Raw genomic sequence first — 22876 nt, forward strand, 5'->3', positions numbered from 1 at the left:
CTAACCCATAGTAATTCAGTGATACTGTATTGACTTTGTACTATAGCACAGTGTTAGCTTTCCGGTTCATTGCTGAACCGAATTGATCTTCTTTCTGCACTTGAAGCATCAACAGAGGAAGCTGTAGACTAGAAATGGTTGCGTCTAAAGCTCAACCCATATACTGTCATAATGAATAACGTTTCCACCACATCAGAACCTCTCAAGTAACTCCTTGGGGCTCGAATAATACCTGACATGTTCATTGTTTGCTTTTCTGTTACTGTGCTTTTGATAATAGTACACAAGCTAACTTTGGCTGTAATATTGGGCGCGTTCAGAAATACGCTCTGAAGTCCATGCACTACACTTAAAGTGCAAATGTTCGGAGAGGTTAAGTGCGCTCTGCTCCCATTAATTTCCAAATGCAGCAGCGTGTTGTAGCAAGACTACGACTTGTTTTTTGTCTACAACTTGGCTCGTTAATTTGCTAGCCCACACAGCTAACTGACGTCACCGTTAGCCAGCCAACAACCACCACCTCAAGAAAAGCCCCAGATCTAGCGCCACTAAATTGCAAACTTTCGGGAAAAAATTATCAACCAACTTATCAACAATTGGTGAATGACAACGTTTATGTCCACAACCAAGCTACAACCCTCTCATCTTTCTACTACCATTTCCATCTCTTGCTGCTCGATGCACTGGCAGTTGCACTTGCATGTTGCTTTACAAATGAACTCCTTATAGTTTTGAAACTCAAACTGAATTAGTAATTACTAAAGAGTTTGCAGACATTTTGTCAATTTTTTTTCATGGGGCGTTGTCTCTCCCGTCTTCATCCACACTCTCTGCATCCATGTCACGCTTGGCGCCACTGGGAAGGCAGCGTTCAAGCACCTACATTCTGCATTTCTCACTGATCACAGTAGTACTGGCCTTGTCTCGACCGGTCCTGATCAAACATCCTCTCTGTCCGAGAGCGAGACAAGACCATGTAAAATGCCATAGATGCCAACATGAGACAGATACCCTTAACTCTTTTACTGCCAAAGACGTTAAATGACGTTCTGCAAAAACCTACGGAGGAGCGCCAAAGACGTTAAAAGACGTCCTCCCATTTTTTTTTTTTTTTTTTTTGAAACGGGTGCTGGGAAGGCTTGCGGAGCTCTCCTGAAAGTTTTAAGCAGGTTTTTTGAGCCTAATGACTATTTTTGGCCCCTAGAGGGCAGCGATGACTCTCTTTTGACAAGATCGGGTGGGCGTCAGTAGAGGCGGAGCTAGAGCGTTGAGCAGGAGATCAGAATGGAAAACAAAGGAAAAATGGCGGCCGGTCGCGAGGAGCTAACGCCAGAGCCGTTTTTTTCAAAGACCAAAAGCATCGCTAAAAAAGCACATTGTTGATGACGATGATCATCATCGATGATGAAGATGATGGTGACTCCGTGGTTGGAAAGCATTGACGCGGCAGTAGAAGACGTTAGATGGAGCTAGATGGAGGAGGGAACGGGCAATGGCGAGCGTTTGCAAGCAGCTCTACACTTACAAGACGAAAGGCATCGACCAACGCTAAAATAGTACATTGATATCCATGATGATGAAGGTGAATCCGAGCTTGACGGCGAAATTGGAACCGCTGACGCGGCGGCTATGACGGTGTCGTAACGCGGAGCGCAACCGAGCACGCACAGGCGGACGTTCGATCGGACGACGGAGAGTGCCCCGAGTCCAATGCATATTCGTCGGAGGAAGTGTGTAGTCTGCTACTTGCTTTTTATTTCCCGGAAAAAAAGGCCGTCAAGAAAGTGTAACGTTTGCACGCAAAACGGACCAATGTGAAAGTGAAAGTAAACTGATGTGCGAGTCCTGGCGTCTCCTTGCACGCAGGAGAGCGTTACAAAAGGAAAAACTGTATTTGAAACATCCACATAATTGTAAATAGTACCACAGTTGCAGACATTTGTAAATAGTTTGCGAAATTGTTTTGTCAAATTGTTACACTGTTGAATGGAAATAAACGTATTTTGCAATCAAAAAACACTTTTTCATTGTTGGTGAAAGCGTTTTACAGAAGTAAAGCACTATTTAGGTGTTTGTGGCATCATTCATGGACAAAAAGAAGTGTACAATTCACTAGAGTGCATGAAATAACATCGTTTCACAAAAAGCTCTTTTTCTCCGTTTTTTGTTTCAAAAGAGAGAATTTCGGTGAAAGTAACCATTTTCTATTGTTGATTACTGAATAACGGAATAAGGTAGAAACAAACTTTTTTTTTCTGATGAAAGCTGAGAGTCCAATCTTTCATTTGGTAGTATGTGTGTTTCCATAGTCCAAACACAACATTTTCTGTGGACCTTGAAAGATCACTCAAAATGCTTAAATCGGCTGGCACTGGCGACAACCCGTTTTTGAAAACGTCTGGCAGTCAAAGAGTTAAAGAGTGGTCTCGAGACTTGTCTCAAGACCAAGACCTATCTTGAGAACTCCAAAACTAGGATCAAGCTCAACTTTTAATAGCAGATGTAATTCTCCTTCTTCTTCCTCTTGTTCTTCTTCTCCTCCTCCCCCTCCTACTCTTTCTTTTTCTTCTCCTCCTCCCCCTTTTTCTTCTTCTTCTTAAAAAACAAAAAACAAAACAGGAAAGGTGTTAAATAGGGCCTCTCCTGATTTTACCAAAACACAGCACTCCATCATTACTTGATTTTGTTTCGGCATAGTCCTTCTCAAAGTTTTACACTGTTACTGGTGGCCTGTGAATGCCATTTCTCATTAACGAATCCACTGTGATTGTTTAATTTTCCTTAAATTAATCTTCCATCCCGTACCAAATGATTCTGACTGTTTTATTTATCAGACGATACAGGGTTCATCTCAAGTGCAAATTCTGACTTGAAGAAAGTAAACAGGGTTTCATTTGAAAAGCTTGCGGTAGCCGGGAATGATAAATCTTATCTTTAAAGCTGGAGATAATAGCTACACGCATCATTATCACCTTGACTTTAAAAGCTGTGGTGTGCCTTTTTTTCTGGTGCAAATTTGATTGTGATGTAAATGCTTTTGAAGCCGTCACACACACTTTTGCATTCTCTCCCGCGCTTTGTTCAGCAAGTGTCTCTGTGAAGCGATCACATCCTTCTCTGTTGTTAAACAGAGCTGAGTGTTGAGTACTCAAGAAATCACTCCAGCAAACCCATTTCATCCAATTGTTTGTCTGTGCAGTGTTTCTAAGAAAGCCATTTTTTCCATCTCATTATCTTAGTCAAACCCATTACACACACATCCTTCTTGCGTATGAATATCAATGTTTGGCTTGGTAGAATGGTCACACAGCTCAACATTTTTTTTTAATTTTCTACGTCACATCTTATAACTGATTATCTATGTCGAACTCTTGAAAAACTCCCTTCTTCCTACATGCCGTACATACCAATGGTGTTGCCTAGATGGCGACAAAGTGCCAGTTATTCTTTTGAATCCTTCAGCAGCATAGGTGCCACTCAAAGATCATTCTAATATTGAATTTAAATGTTAGAAATGAGTGTGTACTTTTTGGTGTGGGTTTATTTCCATGTGAATAGAAGACTGAATGGCCTCTGTAAAGGCAATCTTTTGGAAGCATTTAAACCCCTTAATTTGCCTGTCAGGGAAATGAAGTGTAGCATACACAGCAATATATGAGCGCATATGCATGTGGGTCTCAATTAGAATTGCACTTTTCACTCTATAACAGTGTGTTAGAGGAATCAAGGCGACATTAATGGACTCCACTACTGGTACCGTAAGACTCGATCAGTTCAGCTGCCATCAAAAAAACAGTTTACAGTATTATGGATTTCAATTAAATGATTACATTATAAATTATTTTGGCTAGGCAAATAGAAAATTGTCATTTAACCTTTTAGACATTGTTTAAGTGGTCACCATCATAAAACTTTAATCAGGTGTACAGGCAATTAGTAACAGTTTAATATTCTAAACTATGAGCAAATACACGTTAATAGTGAATTAAAAAACTTAGTTTTTAATTGATGGATTTTTGACTACATGCTTGTACACTGTAGTTGGCTCTCAGGTGTGCCTACCCACCCATCAAGTGGGACATAAGTTGCCTATTTCTGAACATGTATATGTGAGCGATCCCTTTTGAATGTTGCCCTACTGTGACATCACAGTATGGCAAATTTCTCCTCCTATGACCTAAACTTGCCTGGCAGAAGAGTCGCCACTTTCAAGCAACTATACAGAAGCATTTTGTTGTCAAGGCAAAAATGTTAACAGCACAGAATAGCATTAGCTAAAATTAGGGACACATTTTCGGTGAAGTTGTCGACATAGGAGTATTTGTTTATTTGTCTTCTCTCATTGCCTGTTGTCTAAAAAAAAAGTTAAAAACAAAACAAAAAGGGTAACTGCTTTGAGGCTCCTATACCTTGTGTGTTATCAATCATGACCATGGTTCAAACTCCCTCTGAAGTTTTGTGATATGTTTAGAACCGTGTTTTTCCTTTATATATGACCTGTATATATATATATATATATATATATATATATATATATATATATATATATATATATATATATATATATATATATATAGTATGTAATTAATTGACAGCGCCATATATATATATGGCGCTGTCAATTAATTACATTTCACTATATTAGTATAGTAAACATAAGACAAGGGTAAGTCTTAATTTCCTTCAATAAACCATTGTGTTTTGTAAAGCTTTTTCCTGGCAGGTACCAGATGTTGTGTCATCAGTAGGTGAATGAGTAGTCAAAATGTAGAGTGCTTTGAGGTCCTTGTAAGGTGGAAAGTAAAGTGCTTTATAAACGAATTACCATTTACCACTGAGGCAGATGGGTTTGCGTCAGGAGAGGTCTTGTTAACGCAAAAATAAATAAATAAAAATGCTATTTGCTTGAGCATGGATGTAATTTTTAATCTCTAAACATAAATGATAAAGACTGAAAAAAGAAAAAAGATTTAGTTTTTAAATGTTCTTAATTCTTTACTTGATTTGAACCACTGCTGATATACAGCTGTATACAGAGGCATCATCTTGGGATACCTTTGTTCAAATATTAAAAAAAAAAGAGAAAAAAAAGAGAGAGAAAACTAAGACAATTTAGATGGATGATTTATTTTTTTATTTTAACAAATTAACTTTATAACTTATATACTTGGAATCAGCCCCACTTAACCCCCAATACTTTGCCTTGTTAAGGGTTTTCTTCCGTAATGATTAACTAAACACTGCGCTGAACAGATTTAATTTTCATTAGATTACATTTCTTCACTGTCACATTCTCTCAGCGCTCTGCATGCTTTACTGGACACAATTTTCCAACTGACGAGGCCCCCGCACAGACGGCTTGTATTTATCATGCTACATGTGTAGTCACGCTGTGTGGCCAGTTATCAGAGCATTTATCGTTATAGGACCCATGTGACTGTCCAACCTAAAGAAGACTTTTCTGGTTTGCATAAAGCCCCGCTAGGAAAATGTGCACCACTGGCATGTAACAGACATTACATAAGCTAGAACAATTCCAATGATGTACTGTACATGCACACACCTGGATTTGGGACTTTGGGCACACAAACTTGTCTTACTTGCTCCCTTCTGAATAATCAGACTTAAGAGACATTGCAAGCTGCTGTTTTATATATTGAAGACAATATTTCTTATATAAAAAAAAAAATGTCTTTGAGTATGACTTTGGAAAGTGAGTGACTAGCTGCAGGCGGTAGAATCTTTTCTTTTGATGAAATCTGTTAACTACAACATAATTATCAGATGTCGAAACAAAATAAGGAATAACTGAGCATTAAAGATAGATGAGCTCATTGACCTGATGTCACATCCCAATGGATAAAAGCATTTTGGCAGAGAGATAAATATGTAGCTGGGTCAGACGTCATTTATCCAAGTCATAAGATAAAAGTTACTTATGAAGAGTAAATATTCACAGAACAACATAAAAAATATTATTGTTAATTCGTCTTATTATTATTAATTTTAATCTTATATTTAAAATTTAACTTGGCATGGGTGTTAGCACATCTAACTGACAAACATGGTACTGGGATGGATCAAAATACTAAATTAAAGTCCAGGAATAAGAGGTTAAGAAAATGGATGGATAGACCAAGGCTCAACGTAAAGAAAAGACTGATGAACAGCAACATACAACAACAGAGAGAATGGACTGACAAAGACAGAAGGAAACCAGGGAACTAAATACAAACGAGCCGGCGAGACATTGAAGAAAACCTGAACAAAACACAAGTGGCTGAGGTAGCTGACTGGTACAGACAAGGGACCGGAAATATTTGGAAGCAAAAACCTAATGAGCAAGACATGAAAAAAGACACAGTAGGAAAAACATGACATAACAAAACGCAATCTAATCAAAACATAGGTCATGACAGCATGTCATAGACATAGATATTGTTTTCAACATCATGTGCACCAATGTTCTGACTGTTCTTTCCTTGTTGGATTGTCACATTAGCCAATAGTCTGTGGGAGCAAACCGTAAAATGTTGCCTATATAAGACACTGTACAATTTATTTCTATCCAAATGTCGAGTAATGTCCTTAAGAACTGCTTGAATTTGATGTAGTTTTGTTTGAAATGAGTTAAAGGTCACGTCAGTCAGGAGAGACTGTTTGTTAATGTCAAACAAATCTAATTTCGCTGCTCCCCTGCCCTTCTTGTGTATTCTTGGCACACCTGTTCACTCTCCCCATTTCTGCTTCCTGAGATTGTTGCCCAAATTGAGCCAACAACCTCAATTTGTTGTTGTTACCTTGGGAAATCACAACTTATGTAAAGGTTAACCATACAAGTCAAAACATTCAAAATTCAACACAAACTTTATATCTTAAAAAAATAATAATAATCCAGCCGTTGTGTCCATCTCTTTGACATTTTTTAATTGTTATAAAAATATCCAGGAGCTCAAAACTGTAATAGGAGTTACAGGCATTTCTCTGATGTACGTTTTGGCTGACCGACCTTCATCTCCTTGCTTGTCCAACACTCGGGCGCATATACGTCCGCTCATTAGTTGCCACCACACAACATCCACCTTTGTGCAGATTTCACACATGATTGCACTCAGCCATGCTGCCAGTGAAAGGAAGGAAATGTATTTCTTATAGTGAAAGCTGGCTGCTGTCAGCTGCTTCATGGGACCTGACAGCTTTGTTTGAATTTTGATCCAGCTGTGAAAGTTCAAGTCACTGATACACAGAAAACGTTTTCCTCTGCACCCCTGTACTTGTCAGTTCCATCCATCCATCCATCCATCCATCCATCCATCCATCCATCCATCCACCCATCTATCCATCCTTTATACATTTTTGTGTTTGAATGAATTTAAATACAGACTATGCTACACATACATACAAGGCGTGCAATTTACCAGTTGATTAAACCAAGATAATAAACGCAACATGGTGTCATGACAGTGGCTGTAAATACAACAAGTAACCGGCTTTTAAATCCCGCCTGTGTCATAATCCACAGTATTTTTAAAGCCCTAGAGCCTTTTTGTTTTCTTTCAATTTAATTGAGCCCTTTGTACTGAAACATACCACTGTGACCAGCATCCCATGAAGGTGTGCTGAAATGACTGCTGGGGTTGGTCATTTTGGGACCTTTCATGGAAGCACAAGAAAATGACTGAGCCAAACCATACTGCTTGGTGGAAAAAAGGCTATAACAGTGTCATGTTTTTTTGAGGACATTTTATACCTTATGTGTCATTAAATCTTGCATGACTGCAGAAATGTAATTTTTTTCATACATTGTATTATGTTCCTTAGGCTGAAAAATGCTAATGTTGATGACTATATAAAGATATTAAATGCACAATCCAAGTTGGCTACTGGCAGATTCCCTTGTCGTAACATGCTCCATTTCTGTTCACTGAAACTGTGGTGTAAATATTAGATTTTACCTTACTGTACTGTACTATACACCAGATGATGCACTAACTGCTTCATTCTTGTATTTGTTATTACTATATGTTATGAGTGGCATTTTGATTTTTCAAAAAGAAGAGCACATTTTGGCTGCCTGGAACAGATTGATCACATTTTCATTTATTTTAGTGGTAGAGGATGATTAGAGATACGAGTGTTTTGAGTTACGAGTGTAGTTATGGAACAAATTGGACACGTAGTCAAGGCATTGCTGCCCATGAGTTTTGCCCATCTTGTCCTTCTTCTCTATGTCAACCTCTATTTAGAAGCAACATGGTAGCAAATACTGTGTATTGTGTATAGAATGTTTTCTTTTTATGATTGCGCTGTACTAATCCTTCTCTCCTTGTGGTCTTCACCCCTTTTTATTTTGCCGTTTAACACTGCATGCTTCCTAATCCCCTCGCCTCCTCCACCAGCCAACTTTTACTATTTACTTTGCTTGTTTATCACTTATTTTCATTTTCTCTTGCACTTTTTTTTTGTTCAACTTGCTGCGTTGCATAACTGTGCCAAATGTTTTCTCAATGCAGTGGAACCTGAAGGAATTATTAAATTCCTATATTAAGTGTAATCTTTGCGTGTCCAAAATAATTGTATTCAGGATCTGATGAAGAAGTTTTCTTGCAAGAATTTATTTAGAGGCCTCTAAATACACAGTCAGGACACCACATCAGAATGCAACGTGATGATCCCAAGTGTGTGACAATTTACAGAACATCGACTCATTTATACTCAGCAGATAAAAGGTTCCTCCTCCCAGCTCTTGATTGAACAAAGGGCAGACATGTCATCTCCTAGATTGAACAAAGGTGTAAGGTTGATGGTAAACAGACATCTTTATACAGTTCCCCTTCTTGATTGGGGGAACAGAAGTAATCAAAATCTGACCCCAGACCTTCAGTCCCTAAGTGTCAAGAAACTCTGACAACATCATGCACATTGCCCCTCCAACAGCATTTGAGGGTACAAAGATCAAATAAAGTTCACAAAATCACCATCCCACTGTATTCTTTTAAACACTCATGATTATATCACATTGATATGCCTATAAGTAAATTCAAAAACAGTAAAACATCAAATTGAAAATGTTAAATGTCTTTAGTCCTACCATTGAACTTCTATAAGTTCAAAAACCGGACATTTAATCCCACAATAGTCTAGAGAGAAAGTCCAGCACGGATCTTGATCGTCGCAAAATGAAGCAATGTTTATGTGTGGAGTTTAGAAATAAGAATAGCAGGTGAGAGAGAGAGAGAGAGAGAGAGAGAGAAAGATAGAGGGGCTTAGCAGTCAGAATTCATTGATTCATTAAAAAATTCAGTGGAAGGGGCATAATAAATGTGAGGCATAACACTATGTGATGTGGTTAAGTGTCACGACGCAATAGCAGATGTGTCCGTCCCTCGAAGCCATCTCCTGATGAAGGTCTTTGTTGAATGAAAAGTGTGTTCGACAGTTGGTCAATTTTTTAAAAAGAGGCGTTTGTCAGCCTTTTTCCGAACCCTGGCTCACTGCCAGAGATCACAGGAAAGGTCACGGGACTTCATTCCCAGTGTGACTCTATCCTTGTGAATTGATGAAAAGGGGCATGTGATTCAAATCACCATTGAGTGATTTCCCCCTTTCACCAGCAGATTGACACTTGATCCGCTTTTCCAGGCGAATCAACTGTGCCCATCTTTGCCCATCTTTGCCCATGGAAAAGGCACTCCAATGAATCTTCTTTCAGCGACCTCCTTCAGCTTCTTCTCAGTCCTCCTGACCAGCCGGGATGCTTGTTGACGCTCCTTTGACTCAATGTCGAGCTGCTCCTCCATTTGAGCGATTTTGGCCTCCAGGGAGGCGATGGTGTACTTGTACTTTGACTTGATGGTGCTTTCAAGCTCCTGCAGCTTCAGCTTCAGCTCTTTGTTTTGGCGATCCAGCTGGGAACGAGCGCCCTCCAGTCGCTGGACGCTGCTGTGCTCGGCGCCAAGCTCCGTGGTCAGCTGCTCCATCTGCAGTGTGGTTCTCTTCAGACGCTCGTTGATCATCTCGGTGTTGAGTAGCTCCTCCTCCTCTTCATCCAGCATCTCGCGCAGGTTGTTCTGCTCATCCTCCTGTTGCCGCAAGCGAGTGGAGATGTTGAGCTTCTGACGAGTCTCCTCTTGGAGCAGTTCCTGTGCATCCTGAAGCTGAGACTCCACTGAAGAAAGGTCTTTGCTGAATTTGATGTTTTTGCCCTCGGCTTCAGTCAGAAGGCTGTTGACATTGTCCAGCTCAGACTGCATTTTGGCCATCTTGTCCGCCATCTCCTGCCTCTGCCGTTCGCTGTCTCCAAATTTGACCTGAAGCTCCTGAACTTGGGACTCTGCTTTCTTGCGACGGTGCTCTGAATCGGATTTGCCTTGCATCTGTCACACCGCGGTGAGGGTGTCTTGTCATTTCCTGTTTTATTGTGAAAAGTCTGACTCCTCTCGTTTCAGGTCACTTGCCCTTCCTCGTGTGGTGTCTGTGTCAACCCTGATCCCTGATTGTTTCCACCTGTTCCCCATTACCCTCATGTGTTAAATAATCTGCGTTCCCCCTGTCTTGTGCCGAAGTGTTTTCGTTTGAGCCACTGAAGCCTGCCATAGACCACAGCCTTGATATCCAATTGCCTTGTTGCCTTTATTTGCCTTGTCTCGTGAGAGAACCTTTGTTTGTAATTTTGTATAGCTTAGTTTTGTTTAGTCATAGAGTGATTTTTGTTTTTGAATGTAGTTTTGAACTTCCTCCCTTTTGGAGCGCTTTCAGTTAATGTTTGTATAGTCTTTATTTTTCTCCTGTCATTGAAGAGCTTTTGTTTTGTTAATTAAAAGCTGCTTTACCCTCCACCTCTTCCTCTGCGTCTGAGTCCAAAACAGCCTCGTTGTGTCAGCATCAGGGTCTTGAGCTCGATTTGCACCTCGTTCCATTCTCTCTCTAGGGTCTGTTTTGATTTCTCCATAGACATCTTGTTCCGCTTGGCCTGCTCCAGCTGTTCATTAAGCTCGTCAAAGGCCTGGTTGTGTTTCTGTCTCATGTCGGCCATCAGCTGCTCGTGGGCCTTGGCCTCGTCCTCCACAATCTTCTTGAGATCGGCAACCTCCGTCTCACGTTTGCTCCTCAGCTCCTGCTGTGTTCTCTGGCGTGGTGGGAGCGCTTCAATCATCACGAGCGTTGCAGCCTTTATCTGTACGCTCAGCGAAGAGTTCAGAATATGGACCGGAAGTTTATGCAAATCAAACCAGCCGGAGTCTTGATCAACAATGTCGTCCATTATATGTAGTAATTAGTCGTTTTTAATATTTATAAAGTCAGTGACGTCTCACTTATGATACTACGATATAACAGATCAAAAATATTCTCATTAATCCCCCCCCCCAAATTTTTATTATTATTTTTTTTTTCAGACAAACACAAACAAGACGAAAATGAAACAGATATTAAATACCTTTTGCACAACTTCAACAAATATATCCTGGATCTTCACGGGCGGCTTATATCACACAGCTCTGAACCGAAAAAACGGCAGGCTTCCTTATATATCATTCCACGCACCGTAGCGAACTACGCGACATACGGGCGTTTAGCTCAGCAAACACTACGCGTGATCAACACGAGCTGCTTATCTCACAACACACATCAGCAACACATAGTGCGATCACCACTAGCTGCTTATAACACCACAACAACAGAAACAGCCTATTCCTCCGTGGTACTCAATGTCTTATGCCGTTTTAAACGGCGGAGCGCTCCGACTTGACGTCACTTCCGTAAACACGGGGCATTTCTATGCGCGACTTAAACCCAACACACACACACCGAGGAATTATGTCCCTCGGTTTAATAATTCCACACAGCACACACCTTGTGTGAATGATATCACACACAGGCGGCTAATCCACACCGCACGCCCAGTAGAAATATACGGACGGCTTATTCATACGAAAAAATAAAAAAAACACAGCCTATTCCTCCGTGGAAAAAACTGCCATGCATGGTTCAATGTCGTAGTAATTTTCAAAATCGAGGACTTTCCGTCCCACCGTAAGAAATACTACTACAACCCCCCTAACTTGTTCACAGATCCCAAATACAACTTAGCACAGACGAAATGCAACTGTATTGATCCTAAACAACCAGAATTTCTCTACGTGGATAAAATGTCCACTCACCTTGTTAATATTTTTGCGCTTTAGAAATCCGGTGTTCAGGATCAATCACAGCTGTTGAAAAAACGTCTCAATAATCAATCTCTTTGTGGATGTGCTGATTGACAATCTGGCCAACATGGAGGAGAACAATTTGAAATAATCTTTAATGACATTGCATGGCACAACTCTGCCACAACGTTAAACCTTTTCTCGCGCGCCAAACAAAGCAAACACTGCATAATCTCTTTGGAAACTTGCTTGTTAATCGACTGGCACTGTGGAAATTAATCACAGTGGCCGATGCCTTTCACCTTGAAGAATGCAATCAACATGACTTTGACATTGGATTTCGACTCTTACTCTCTTGCTTTCTTTGACCTTGGCGATGTTGGATTCTTTCATTCAAAAATCTGGAGTTTGTTGTCCGATACTCGATGACTCTTCCTGGGCTCATCCTCACTTACATTTGTTAATGCTTGACAACTTAACACATATGAAAACATGGAAAAATATTCAACGGGTGCGGTGGACTGAGGTCACAGTTATATACTCTAGACTGGTTACATCCAATGGGGGCGGCATGGCTCTGAGGTAGAGTGGTCGTCTTCCATCCGCGGGGTTGTGTGTTCGATCTTCACCTCTCATGACCATTTCGAAGTGTGCTTGAGCAAGACACTGAATTCCGATTTGCTCCCATTGGACCTGGCAGCGCCCTGCATGACATGGAATGGGTAAATGAGAGGCATCGTAAAGCTCTTTGGGTACCATATGGTGTAGCTAAAAGCGCTATATGAAAAGCTGTCTATTTATCATTTTTTTGACCACTTACATCAAATTGGGAAGATTGTAGTTCATAATTTGAGTTTGCAGTATGCATTTTGTGACAAAGTACTGGAAATAACATAGATGGTCTGTATACAGGCACTGTAGGTCAATTAAATATATGTAGCTACGTTATCATCACTCTATTAGATGGGTATTGAATTCATAATCCTGTTTACATGCTACAGCATATGGTCCAAGTTTGAACTAGCAGCTTCATTCCCTTTCCTTATTTACATAACACCATTTTCAACTTAAAATGTCTAAAAATGTTACGTCACGAATAATGGTGCATCTTAGATGGTTTTTGCGGGCCCATGTGAACAGAAAATTTCTTTGAAAAAGAGCTTAACTAGGTCATATCCTCAGTTTTGGAATGATCATAGCAAATGTTTTTCCTCCGGTTCGGCTAAAATATTGGTAAACTCCTACACTGTAAAATGTATGAGTTTACAAGGAGTAAAATCATGCAGCAATTGTCTTTGTGTCTGTTCAGCATCTCGCTTCAGTCTATTAGTTTAAATATGCAGAGGGAGGGAGATAGATAAAACGAGAAGACAATAAAGCGCAAGACAAGTAGGAGTAATGACAGCGTGGTAAAAAAGAAAAGAAAAGAAAAAGCAAGTTGTTGAAAAGGAAAGAGAAGAGGTAGAATTAGTGAAGATGGAGCTGGCTGAAAAGAGTAACGTGTGGACGGGCTCGTTGAGTTGTGGTTTTAAAATGGGTCCTGACAAGAGTCATTTCTCACGTGTAGATTTACCCCAGTTTTTTTCACTGATGGGACGACAAGAGTGAACGACTCCTTCCACTTTCTATGAATATTCATTTGGTGTGAGTGTTCTCGGTTTGCTGAGTAGAATGATAAATTGTCTCGAAAGCAAGGGCCTGTATTTGATTCCCATCAATTCCTTCACCCCGTTTTACCTGCGACTCTCGTTCATCTAATCTATGGTCCTTGTATCATCTAACATCCACTGCACTTAGCTGCAGATTGAAACTTCACTTGAAACTGCATATTGGCTTGTCAAATGCAGTCATGCTTCTGAGCATGGTAAACATGGCCTCATTCACCAACAGGTCTTGACAACATTTTGTCAAGAAGTAGTTGGTATCTACCAGCATTTTCTTATCTAGTGAACTATCAGTAAATAGATTATTCATCTTGTGAGGAAAAATAATGTGTCATCAAATGAAAACATGAATAAACATGGTTTCATGAAAATAATTATGTTATAGTGTTGGTCTAATAGTGGCCCGGCAATGGACTGGCAACCAGTTCAGGGTGTACCCGCTTCACGCCCAGATAAGCAGCATGGAAAATGGTTTAGTGGAACATTAGATCTCAAGTGTAATTTTTACTCGATGCACAAGAGAAGAGCGACATCTTTAAAAAAATAAATAAATAAAAAATAAAAACGCTGTTATAATTTCTGATTTATTAGAATTTTTACACTGCTGCCAAATTTCACACTTACGTGCATCTCACTGAAATATTCTAATGCTTTTATTGATATGTCACCGGTTCACTGCAATTTTATCTGTTGTCTAACTGAATTTTACTGGCACTTCCCCCACAACCCAGGGAAAATAAAACAGTCCATTGCGCCTGTTCTTCCATTTTAAGAGGGCCCTGCATTATTTTTCTCTCGGTAGGTCTTGCGTCTGGCTATTGCGCAGAAGATTTAGCGATGCAAACTTGTATAATTTGAATTCATAAACTACTCAGCTCAATAGCTGGCTGGGAAATATCATCTATCTACTGCGTGTTATTTACTACCATTCAAATAGTGGCATCATTTGTGCTACCTTGGAGTTCAAATGGCTCAAATGGCATACAATTTGAAGTTTGACGAAAAATGTATATCCAGACTTCAAAGTTATTCTTGAGGCTCATGGTATTACACATGTTAAACAATTGGGGTGGATGGCGGTATCCAAGTGCCAGCTTCACAAATCTGCTTGGAGGTCCTTAGAAACATCCTGCATTAGGGCTGCTTGATTATGAAAAAAATATTAATCACAATTATTTTGGTAATAATTGAAATCGAGATTAGGATGATCATTCATTTTTTTGGTACGAAAGAAGAAAATGTTTAAACGTAAAAAAAAATCTTTGAAACGCTATAATTATTCAAGTTACTTTTGGACCACTCAAAATTTGTTAAATTAGTTATTTTAAAATTTGAAAAAAAAAATTGCAAATGTATACATTTTACAACTCATTAATATATATATTTTTTACGATTATGTTGATTTTGTAAATGTGGAGTGTAATAATTGAAATTGTAAATTGAATTTCAATTAATTGTACAGCCCTATCCTGCATGGACGCAAGTAAATCAGTTTCTGCTTCCACCATGTCAAAAACTGTGCCTCTAATGCACCAAATTTATTGGGAATCAGAGGAGCCTCTTCAATTGGCAAAGCTGTATTCAAGCGCACAACGGCGCAAAAACACTAAAAGCGTCTGAAAATATATGAAAATAAAGGAATATAGAGTCCGTGGAGTTTAGCCGCCACCATATGATATGCAGAATATTGCGTGTGACTGTGCCATCAGAATACCTGTGGACTTCATTTTAACGGTTGCTTGTGTGTGTTTTAATTCCTTTGAATTTTATTGTGGCCTAGGAGTGAATATCCACAAGTAGTACTTAGATCAATTGGCTGTTTGTTTGTTTTTAATGAATGTGTGAACTGCATCCAATTTCTCTGTATTACACATTGAACTATTTTTTTTTCAGATGGGAGAGTGATGAAAGTTAATTGAACCCACAGATAAAAGTAGAAAAAAAAATACTATGGTGATATTTAGCAACATCCGGATGATAATATATTGCCACTGTCGATCAACTACTCGTGAAATCAAATTAGAAAAAGTTGTCAAGCATATTAGCCATGCAGTGTTCCAGCTTAGGTTTTTTCAGGAGCCTGTACGAGTGAACTGCTCTACTCACTTATATAACATACATTCAAATGCAATATTTCATTCAACAACTAATTTGAAAAGTGTATGTTTTAATATAATTTACGATGAAATAGTTTAGATTATTTCTTTTCAAAATGATCAATAACAATCAACAACAAGCCTGTGTATTTTTATATTTGGTCAAAAAGAGAGCAGAGGATTTACCTTCTGTGATGTGAGTGGTGTTTCATTGAGTGTCGACGCAGAAAGATTTAAAGCAATCTTTTTTCCCCTATCCTGCAGGATAAGAATCTCTTTGGGGGGAATAATAGGGCTTTGTACTTGTGATTGGGGTGTATTCACGTAATTCTTTGGTTGCTGGCAATGGCAGACACCTGCGAAACTGTATAAAGAAAGAAAAAGGAGTCCAAGTCCAAACAATCAATGTCCAATTGGACTGGTTTGTCTGCATTCACATCTTGTTCCTCCTTTCATTTTCATAAAAGGTTATTTTAATGATTGTAATGCTGTACTGAATGTGGTATTATATCTTTAACAATGTCAATACAGTGACGACACTGGAGTAAACAATAAGTCAGCTGTACAAATTAAATGTGACATACCATTGATTTAAATTATTGTAACTGCCACTGGTCATCATCAGCAATTATTATGTTATGTACAGTATTCGATGGACACGTCTCAAAAGTACTGTATTAACAACATGGCCTGTGCGTTCACTGTTGTTTGGATTTCCTAAGGGTGTGCATGTGTCACATTTTGGCTTATTTCCATGACATTAACCTCACATTGACGGTGTGGAGCTGGTCCATTTACGCTGCAGTGGCATTAGCAGGTAACGGATACGAGACAGATTTCTATCCACAGAAGCCTGATTTTGATCTGAAGATATCCAATTTGATGCAGAGTTTTCTCCTTAGAGGGGATCAAGTAGTTCAGCAAAGAAATAGGAATTGTATTTCTTGAACAATACGATTTAGCCTTAGATTCAGTTTTGGGGGTTCTTGAGCAAGAACACTATCCCAAAAAATACCACAGTGACAGGTGATATAATGATTTTTAACATTATTTGCCTCTTGGCATGTGATGTAATATTATTCAAATTGCATTTTTTTCTAATTATCAGAACTGACCAGTTATTATCTTAACAATGCACTGATATTGTAAGTCCGAGAATGTACAGTACTTATCCGGGGAGGCGGACATGCGGTGATTAATATTTGTCGTTCGTTGTCGGGGGAAGGGAGTGCGCATGTCGGCCGGCGACATGCGGTGATTAATTGTCGACAGGGGTCCTGGAGGGGGACCTACCCGAAAATGCACCGCCATTTTGAGAAACTATAGAAATTTCCGATGGCTAGTCCGCCCCTGATTGTCACAGACGAACCCTCCACCACCTCCCTACCCCCACCTTCAGTTACTCTTTCATGCTAATGTGGCACTTATGAATCTGGTTTAAGTGGTACTTTCATGATGCAAATTTGTAGTGTATTTTGCACATTTTAAACACTCCATTCAAGTTAATTAATGTGCTTCAGTATATGCAGTGGGTACATATCTTGTTGCCCGCTATTTTCCCCCCTGTAGCCACCATTGCTGCTGAAGCAATGCAACTTTTCCCATTGTGTAAATACAAATCTTATCTTATGCTATGTTATCTTTTTCACCTTATCTTTAGTTATTAAAATGTCTGTCTTGAGGTCATCGAGTTTGAATCTCAGTTAAAATATGTAATTAATAATGATGACATTAGTTTAATGCTTGCAAGTATATATATTTATTATATTTTACAGTCATTAACTCTTTCACTGCCAGACGTTTTCAGAAACGGGTTGTCCCCACTACCAGCCGATTTAAGCATTTTGAGTGATCTTTCAAGGTCCACAGAAAATGTTGTGTTTGGACAATGGAAACACACAGACTCTCAGCTTTCATCAGAAAAAAAAAGTTTGTTTCTACCTTATTCCGTTCTTCAGTAATCAACAATAGAAAATGGTTACTTTCACAGAAATTCTCTGTTTTGAAACAAAAAACGGAGAAAAACAGCTTTTTGTGAAACTATGTTATTTCATGCACTCTAGTGAATTGTACACTTCTTTTTGTCCATGAATGATGCCACAAACATCTAAATAGTGCTTTACTTCTGTAAAACGCTTTCACCAACAATGAAAAAGTGTTTTTTGATTGCAAAATACGTTTATTTCCATTCAACAGTGTAACAATTTGACAAAACAATTTCGCAAACTATTTACAAATGTGTGCAACTGTGGTACTACTTACAATTATGTGGATGTTTCAAATACAGTTTTTCCTTTTGTAATGCTCTCCTGCGTGCAAGGAGACGCCAGGACTCGCACAACAGTTTACTTTCACTTTCGCATTGGTCCGTTTTGCGTGCAAACGTTACACTTTCTTGACGGCCTTTTTTTCTGGGGAATAAAAAGCAAGTAGCAGACTGTACACACTTCCTCCGATGAATATGCATTGGACTCGGGGCACTCTCCGTCGTCCGATCGAACGTCCGCCTGTGCGTGCTCGGCTGTGCTCCGCGTTACGACACCGTCATAGCCGCCGCGTCAGCGGTTCCAATTTCGCCGTCAAGCTCGGATTCACCTTCATCATCATCGATGATGATCATCGTCGTCATCAATGTACTATTTTAGCCTTGGTCGATGCCTTTCGTCTTGTAAGTGTAGAGCTGCTTGCAAACGCTCGCCATTGCCCGTTCCCTCCTCCAACTAGCTCCATCTAACGTCTTCTACTGCCGCGTCAATGCTTCCCAACCACGGAGTCACCACCCTCATCTTCATCATCGATGATGATCATCGTCGTCAACAATGTGCTCTTTCAGCGATGCTTTTGGTCTTTGAAAAAAACGGCTCGGGCGTGAGCTCCTCGCGACCGGCCGCCATTTTTCCTTTGTCTTCCATTCTCATCTCCTGCTCGACGCTCTAGCTCCGCCTCTACTGACGCCCACCCGATCTTGTCAAAAGAGAGTCATCGCTGCCCTCTAGGGGCCAAAAATAGTCATTAGGCACAACAGACCGGCTAGAAACCTTCACCACAGCTCCGGAAGCCTTGCCCGCACCCGTTTCAAAAAAAAAAATAAAATAAATTGGATGACGTCTTTAGACGTCATTGGCAGTGCTCCGTAGGTTTTTACTTGACGTCTATAAACGTCAATGGCAGTGAAAGAGTTAATTTTTTCTACAATTCCACAACGCTACTGCAAGTCTACATATAAATAAAGTGGAAAACACCCCTGTTAAAATAAAAGGTTTATCAGTGGCGTGCACAGAGATTTTAGGGGGCAAGTGCTCCGGGGGAAAAAAAAGGGCACTTTTGTGCATAAGAAATATACCTTACTGACAATTCCGAGATGACGTCACAAGTCAAGATGGCCGTCAATTTGGTGAACGAAATCTAGCTGCTCATTGAAAAACGTTGGATTTTGGATTGTTGTAATTTGATTTGTGAGGATATTTTTTTTTATTTCAAAATGTGATGATATGTCGTTTGTATGTGTAGCGATAATTGATGTTGTCTTTTTGGACGAATTAGTAATTTGATCGGCGCTTGAGGAGGTCGTAATTCCCTCTATTGCCTATGGGTGCACCACGTTCTGGTTACTTTTTTTTGCCAGATTCAATGTTTGTTGTACCTTGTAGAAATAGAAGAATTATTAATCCACTCGGACACAAGCCCGATTGAGACTGAATTCAATTTAGAAAAACATGCATTTATTCACTATGGTTACACATACAGATTTAAAACACTGTCTACCTAACTATCATACGGTGAGAAAAAAAGGAAGAAAAATTAAGCTAATAAAAATAAGAAAGGAACAATTTAACTAAGTAGAAAGGAAAGGTTTGACTTGCCAAATCTGTGAGATATTTGAAATGGAAGTTACACCAGCGATATGTCAAATTGGCTATGAGGCGTGCAACTTACTGGAGTGAGTTGAATTGAGCTAGCGGAGGGAAGGTCGATTGAAGAAAAAAGTTGCTCCCAAAAGGCAAGGGAAAAAAAATCCACAGTTAGACGAGGTGCGACGCCGCTCGGGGCTCCCGGCAGATGAGGGGTGGTGCAGCTCGGCTTCAGGTGGATGGCACTTTCAGGCGAGGTCGGGAGGCTTCAGCCGGAGTTGTACTGAGAGATGAGGTCCGAGTCTCACCTGCCCAATCCAGCTGCTGAGGCCGAGATCCGCTGTGTGCCTGCGTCCCGAGAGAGACCAGCCGTTGAACCAGCTCGCAGATAGCGGTTTGACACACGGGGCGTTGGAGTGCGCGCTGCCAGAGTCCAAACTGTGGTCGCTGGGTGACACACGGGGTCACAGAAAAAATTGTCTGCAACTTTGTGTCACCGAGGTAGGACAAAACACAAAAAGGAAAAAGGAAGAGCAGAAAGTCTGTCTGGCAGGTGGTGCGCGCCGAATTTGGAGCACGGCGGCACGTTCGATGCTATCGCCAAGTCCGAGACACTTGGTCGTTCAGGGAACAGAGATGCCACGTGATTGAAAAACGTGGCACAACACCGGAGAGTCCTTTTGTCAGTTCTGGGTCTGACGATGTGTAAAAAGGGGGAAAAAGGTAAAGCATGAACGGGAGGGCCGGAATAAGAGCGCTGGCTGAGGTTTGCGCCGGCTGTTCATAGACATAACAACATGACGTGAAACATTCAGATGTGCGTAATTTCACTTGTATGTGCCGAATTCTTATGTGAAATGTGTAAGATTACTTTGTGAGAATGGTGTATAGGTGCTCCATTTGAGGACAGTTCCGATCATGATCACGTGTAACCTCCAAGAAAGCTCGAATGTACTGACCAGGATTCCAACTGACCTTTTGGCTCATGTTTTATGACTTGATAAGACGGCCATTCTGGGCCCCACGCTCAGATGTCAACAAACAAACATTCACATCCCGATGAGAAGGCCCGTGGTTGGCATCAAAAGAGTGTAATTTCAAAGGGGGAGAAACGGAGAGAACTCACCCAACCAAGGTTGACTGAACGCACATTTCCAAGAGGGATATGTTAAGGAAAGGAAGAGAGAAAAAATGAGGGTGACTGGTCTATAATTGTTACATATGATAGTCACAGGAAAAAGCATTACAATCTGCCGAAGTTTTTAAATAAACAATACACATACATAATAATAATTAATAATATCCCACAGCTAGTTTTAATAACAGCCTATTAGGGCAACATGACTGCAAGACTTGTAGCATAGAAGTAACATACAGTCAAGGACTTGTACTAATTAATAGCTAATAGCTAAAAGCTTGGCTGTTTGGCGGCTGATTAATAAAGGGCTACAACAACAAAATCAAATCCACAATGTATTTTTATGTACTAGCAGCAAAAACACTAACAAGGGTAACAACACCGCTTTAATATGGTGAGGTCACTATGGTAATGCTTATGAATGATACGAGCAACACAAAAAATTGGGTATTTTGTAGATATAACAATAAATGTGAAGCCACATTTTAATGTAGCTAATATTAGCAGGGCCCTCCTTAAATGCGCCAAGTCTGCGCATTTGAGAGATAGATTTAAGGAGGGCATGATATTGTCACGTCTTGCAAGAACGCCACCAGCAAATGTTGGTTGGGATGTCACCCTCTTATTTCTCTTAACAAATGCTACTGTTGGCCGTAGCAGACGAGTACAACTCATGAACCTCGCAGAAAAAAGCCAAAAACACACGCAACCAAACCGCACGTAACGTCCCTCCCGCAAGGCCTGTGTTGCATTTACTAACATTCGGACGGAGTGCTAAACAGAAATGGCAACCCCGGAACACACAACACACTTAGTTCATTACAATACGTTAGCGTAGCCAACATAAGGTACCACAGAACAAATATAAAGTCTATGAGTAACTCACTCACCATAACGCTAAATTAAGAGCCGCTCGCCGCAGAGCCCATCATGCATGGGAATCCCCTGTAGCTGTAAGTCCATGCACCTTTCTTTTTCTTCTTGGTCATAAGCTGTGGTCTGCGGTCAAGCGGTCCTGTGTTGCCTCATCACTGGGCATTTTCTCCGTTGAATAGAAACTTTCCAAATATGTCTGTATTTTACTCATTTTGCTAACTTGTTGATTAGCTTCAGCACTGCACGACTGAGATAATTAGCATCTTAACTTGCGTCAAGAGTCTGTCGTAAACAGAGAGAATCCGGTCACTTTTCAAAATAAAATATATTTAAGCCTCGGCTAATCAATTAAGTATAGTAAGTTATTTTTTTTTTCAACTGTGCCGCCTGGTTGGGGACCACTGATTTAAAGTATATATATGTTTTTCAAAATTATATTTGTATTTATTTATTTATTGTGGGTATCTTATGCATGTTATTTATTTATTTATTTATTCATTTTTAGGGGGCAGAGGATTTAGCTATAGAAAGACAAAATGCAGTTTGTCCAGAGTTTGCCTCCCACCACACGGTTGAGCCCCATAGCAATCACAGAACTGTCACTTTTGATTTTACTAATCTGTTGATGTCCCGCCCTTTCAAGAGCACCACACCAGGGGTCCATTTCACAAAGCATGTTGAACAAACACCCTGAACAGCGAGTTGACATGCCCTGAGATAGGAAACTCTGCGTTTTCAGTTTCAGAACAGCTGATTTGAAGTAGTTATATTAACGCAGAGTAGTTTCACCTGGCGTCGCCACTACAGTAAAAAGTTCAATCAACGGAGCCCCGATTTGTCGAGTCACCATGGCAACAGGGAAGCGCAGAACGCGGCCCGCCCTCTGCATTCGCGTTTTTTTTCTTTTACCCCTCTCAACTGAAAATCTTAATGCAATCATATGGCGAATTTGAGCATGTCCTTAGAAAAAAAGTGCAACACCGTAGCGGCTCCCCATAGAGGAAGGCGGCGTGGGAGAACGCTGCTGCTCGGGTGTCGGGTCAATGCGTAGATTTAAATGTAGTCCTTTGCAATCACAATAATATTACAGGGGAAACCTGTT

General features: G+C 40.2%; 2 protein-coding genes across 2 annotated transcripts in view; one reads left to right on the plus strand and one right to left on the minus strand.

The window, feature by feature from the left end:
* Positions 1-22876, plus strand: part of cdh13 (cadherin 13, H-cadherin (heart)) — a 436422-nt gene that overhangs the window by 8366 nt on the left and 405180 nt on the right. The gene's annotated exons all lie outside the window — the stretch shown is intronic.
* LOC144053834 (uncharacterized) lies at positions 9648-22663 on the minus strand. The gene is made up of 5 exons (XM_077568681.1): positions 22564-22663; positions 20258-20354; positions 20069-20207; positions 10910-11128; positions 9648-10376 (listed from the first exon to the last, which is right to left on the minus strand). The coding sequence occupies exons 1-5, from the start codon at positions 22661-22663 to the stop codon at positions 9648-9650; spliced, it is 1284 nt and encodes a 427-aa protein (XP_077424807.1).

Source organism: Vanacampus margaritifer, chromosome 6 (genome assembly GCF_051991255.1).
Source record: "Vanacampus margaritifer isolate UIUO_Vmar chromosome 6, RoL_Vmar_1.0, whole genome shotgun sequence".
Taxonomy (NCBI): domain Eukaryota; kingdom Metazoa; phylum Chordata; class Actinopteri; order Syngnathiformes; family Syngnathidae; genus Vanacampus; species Vanacampus margaritifer.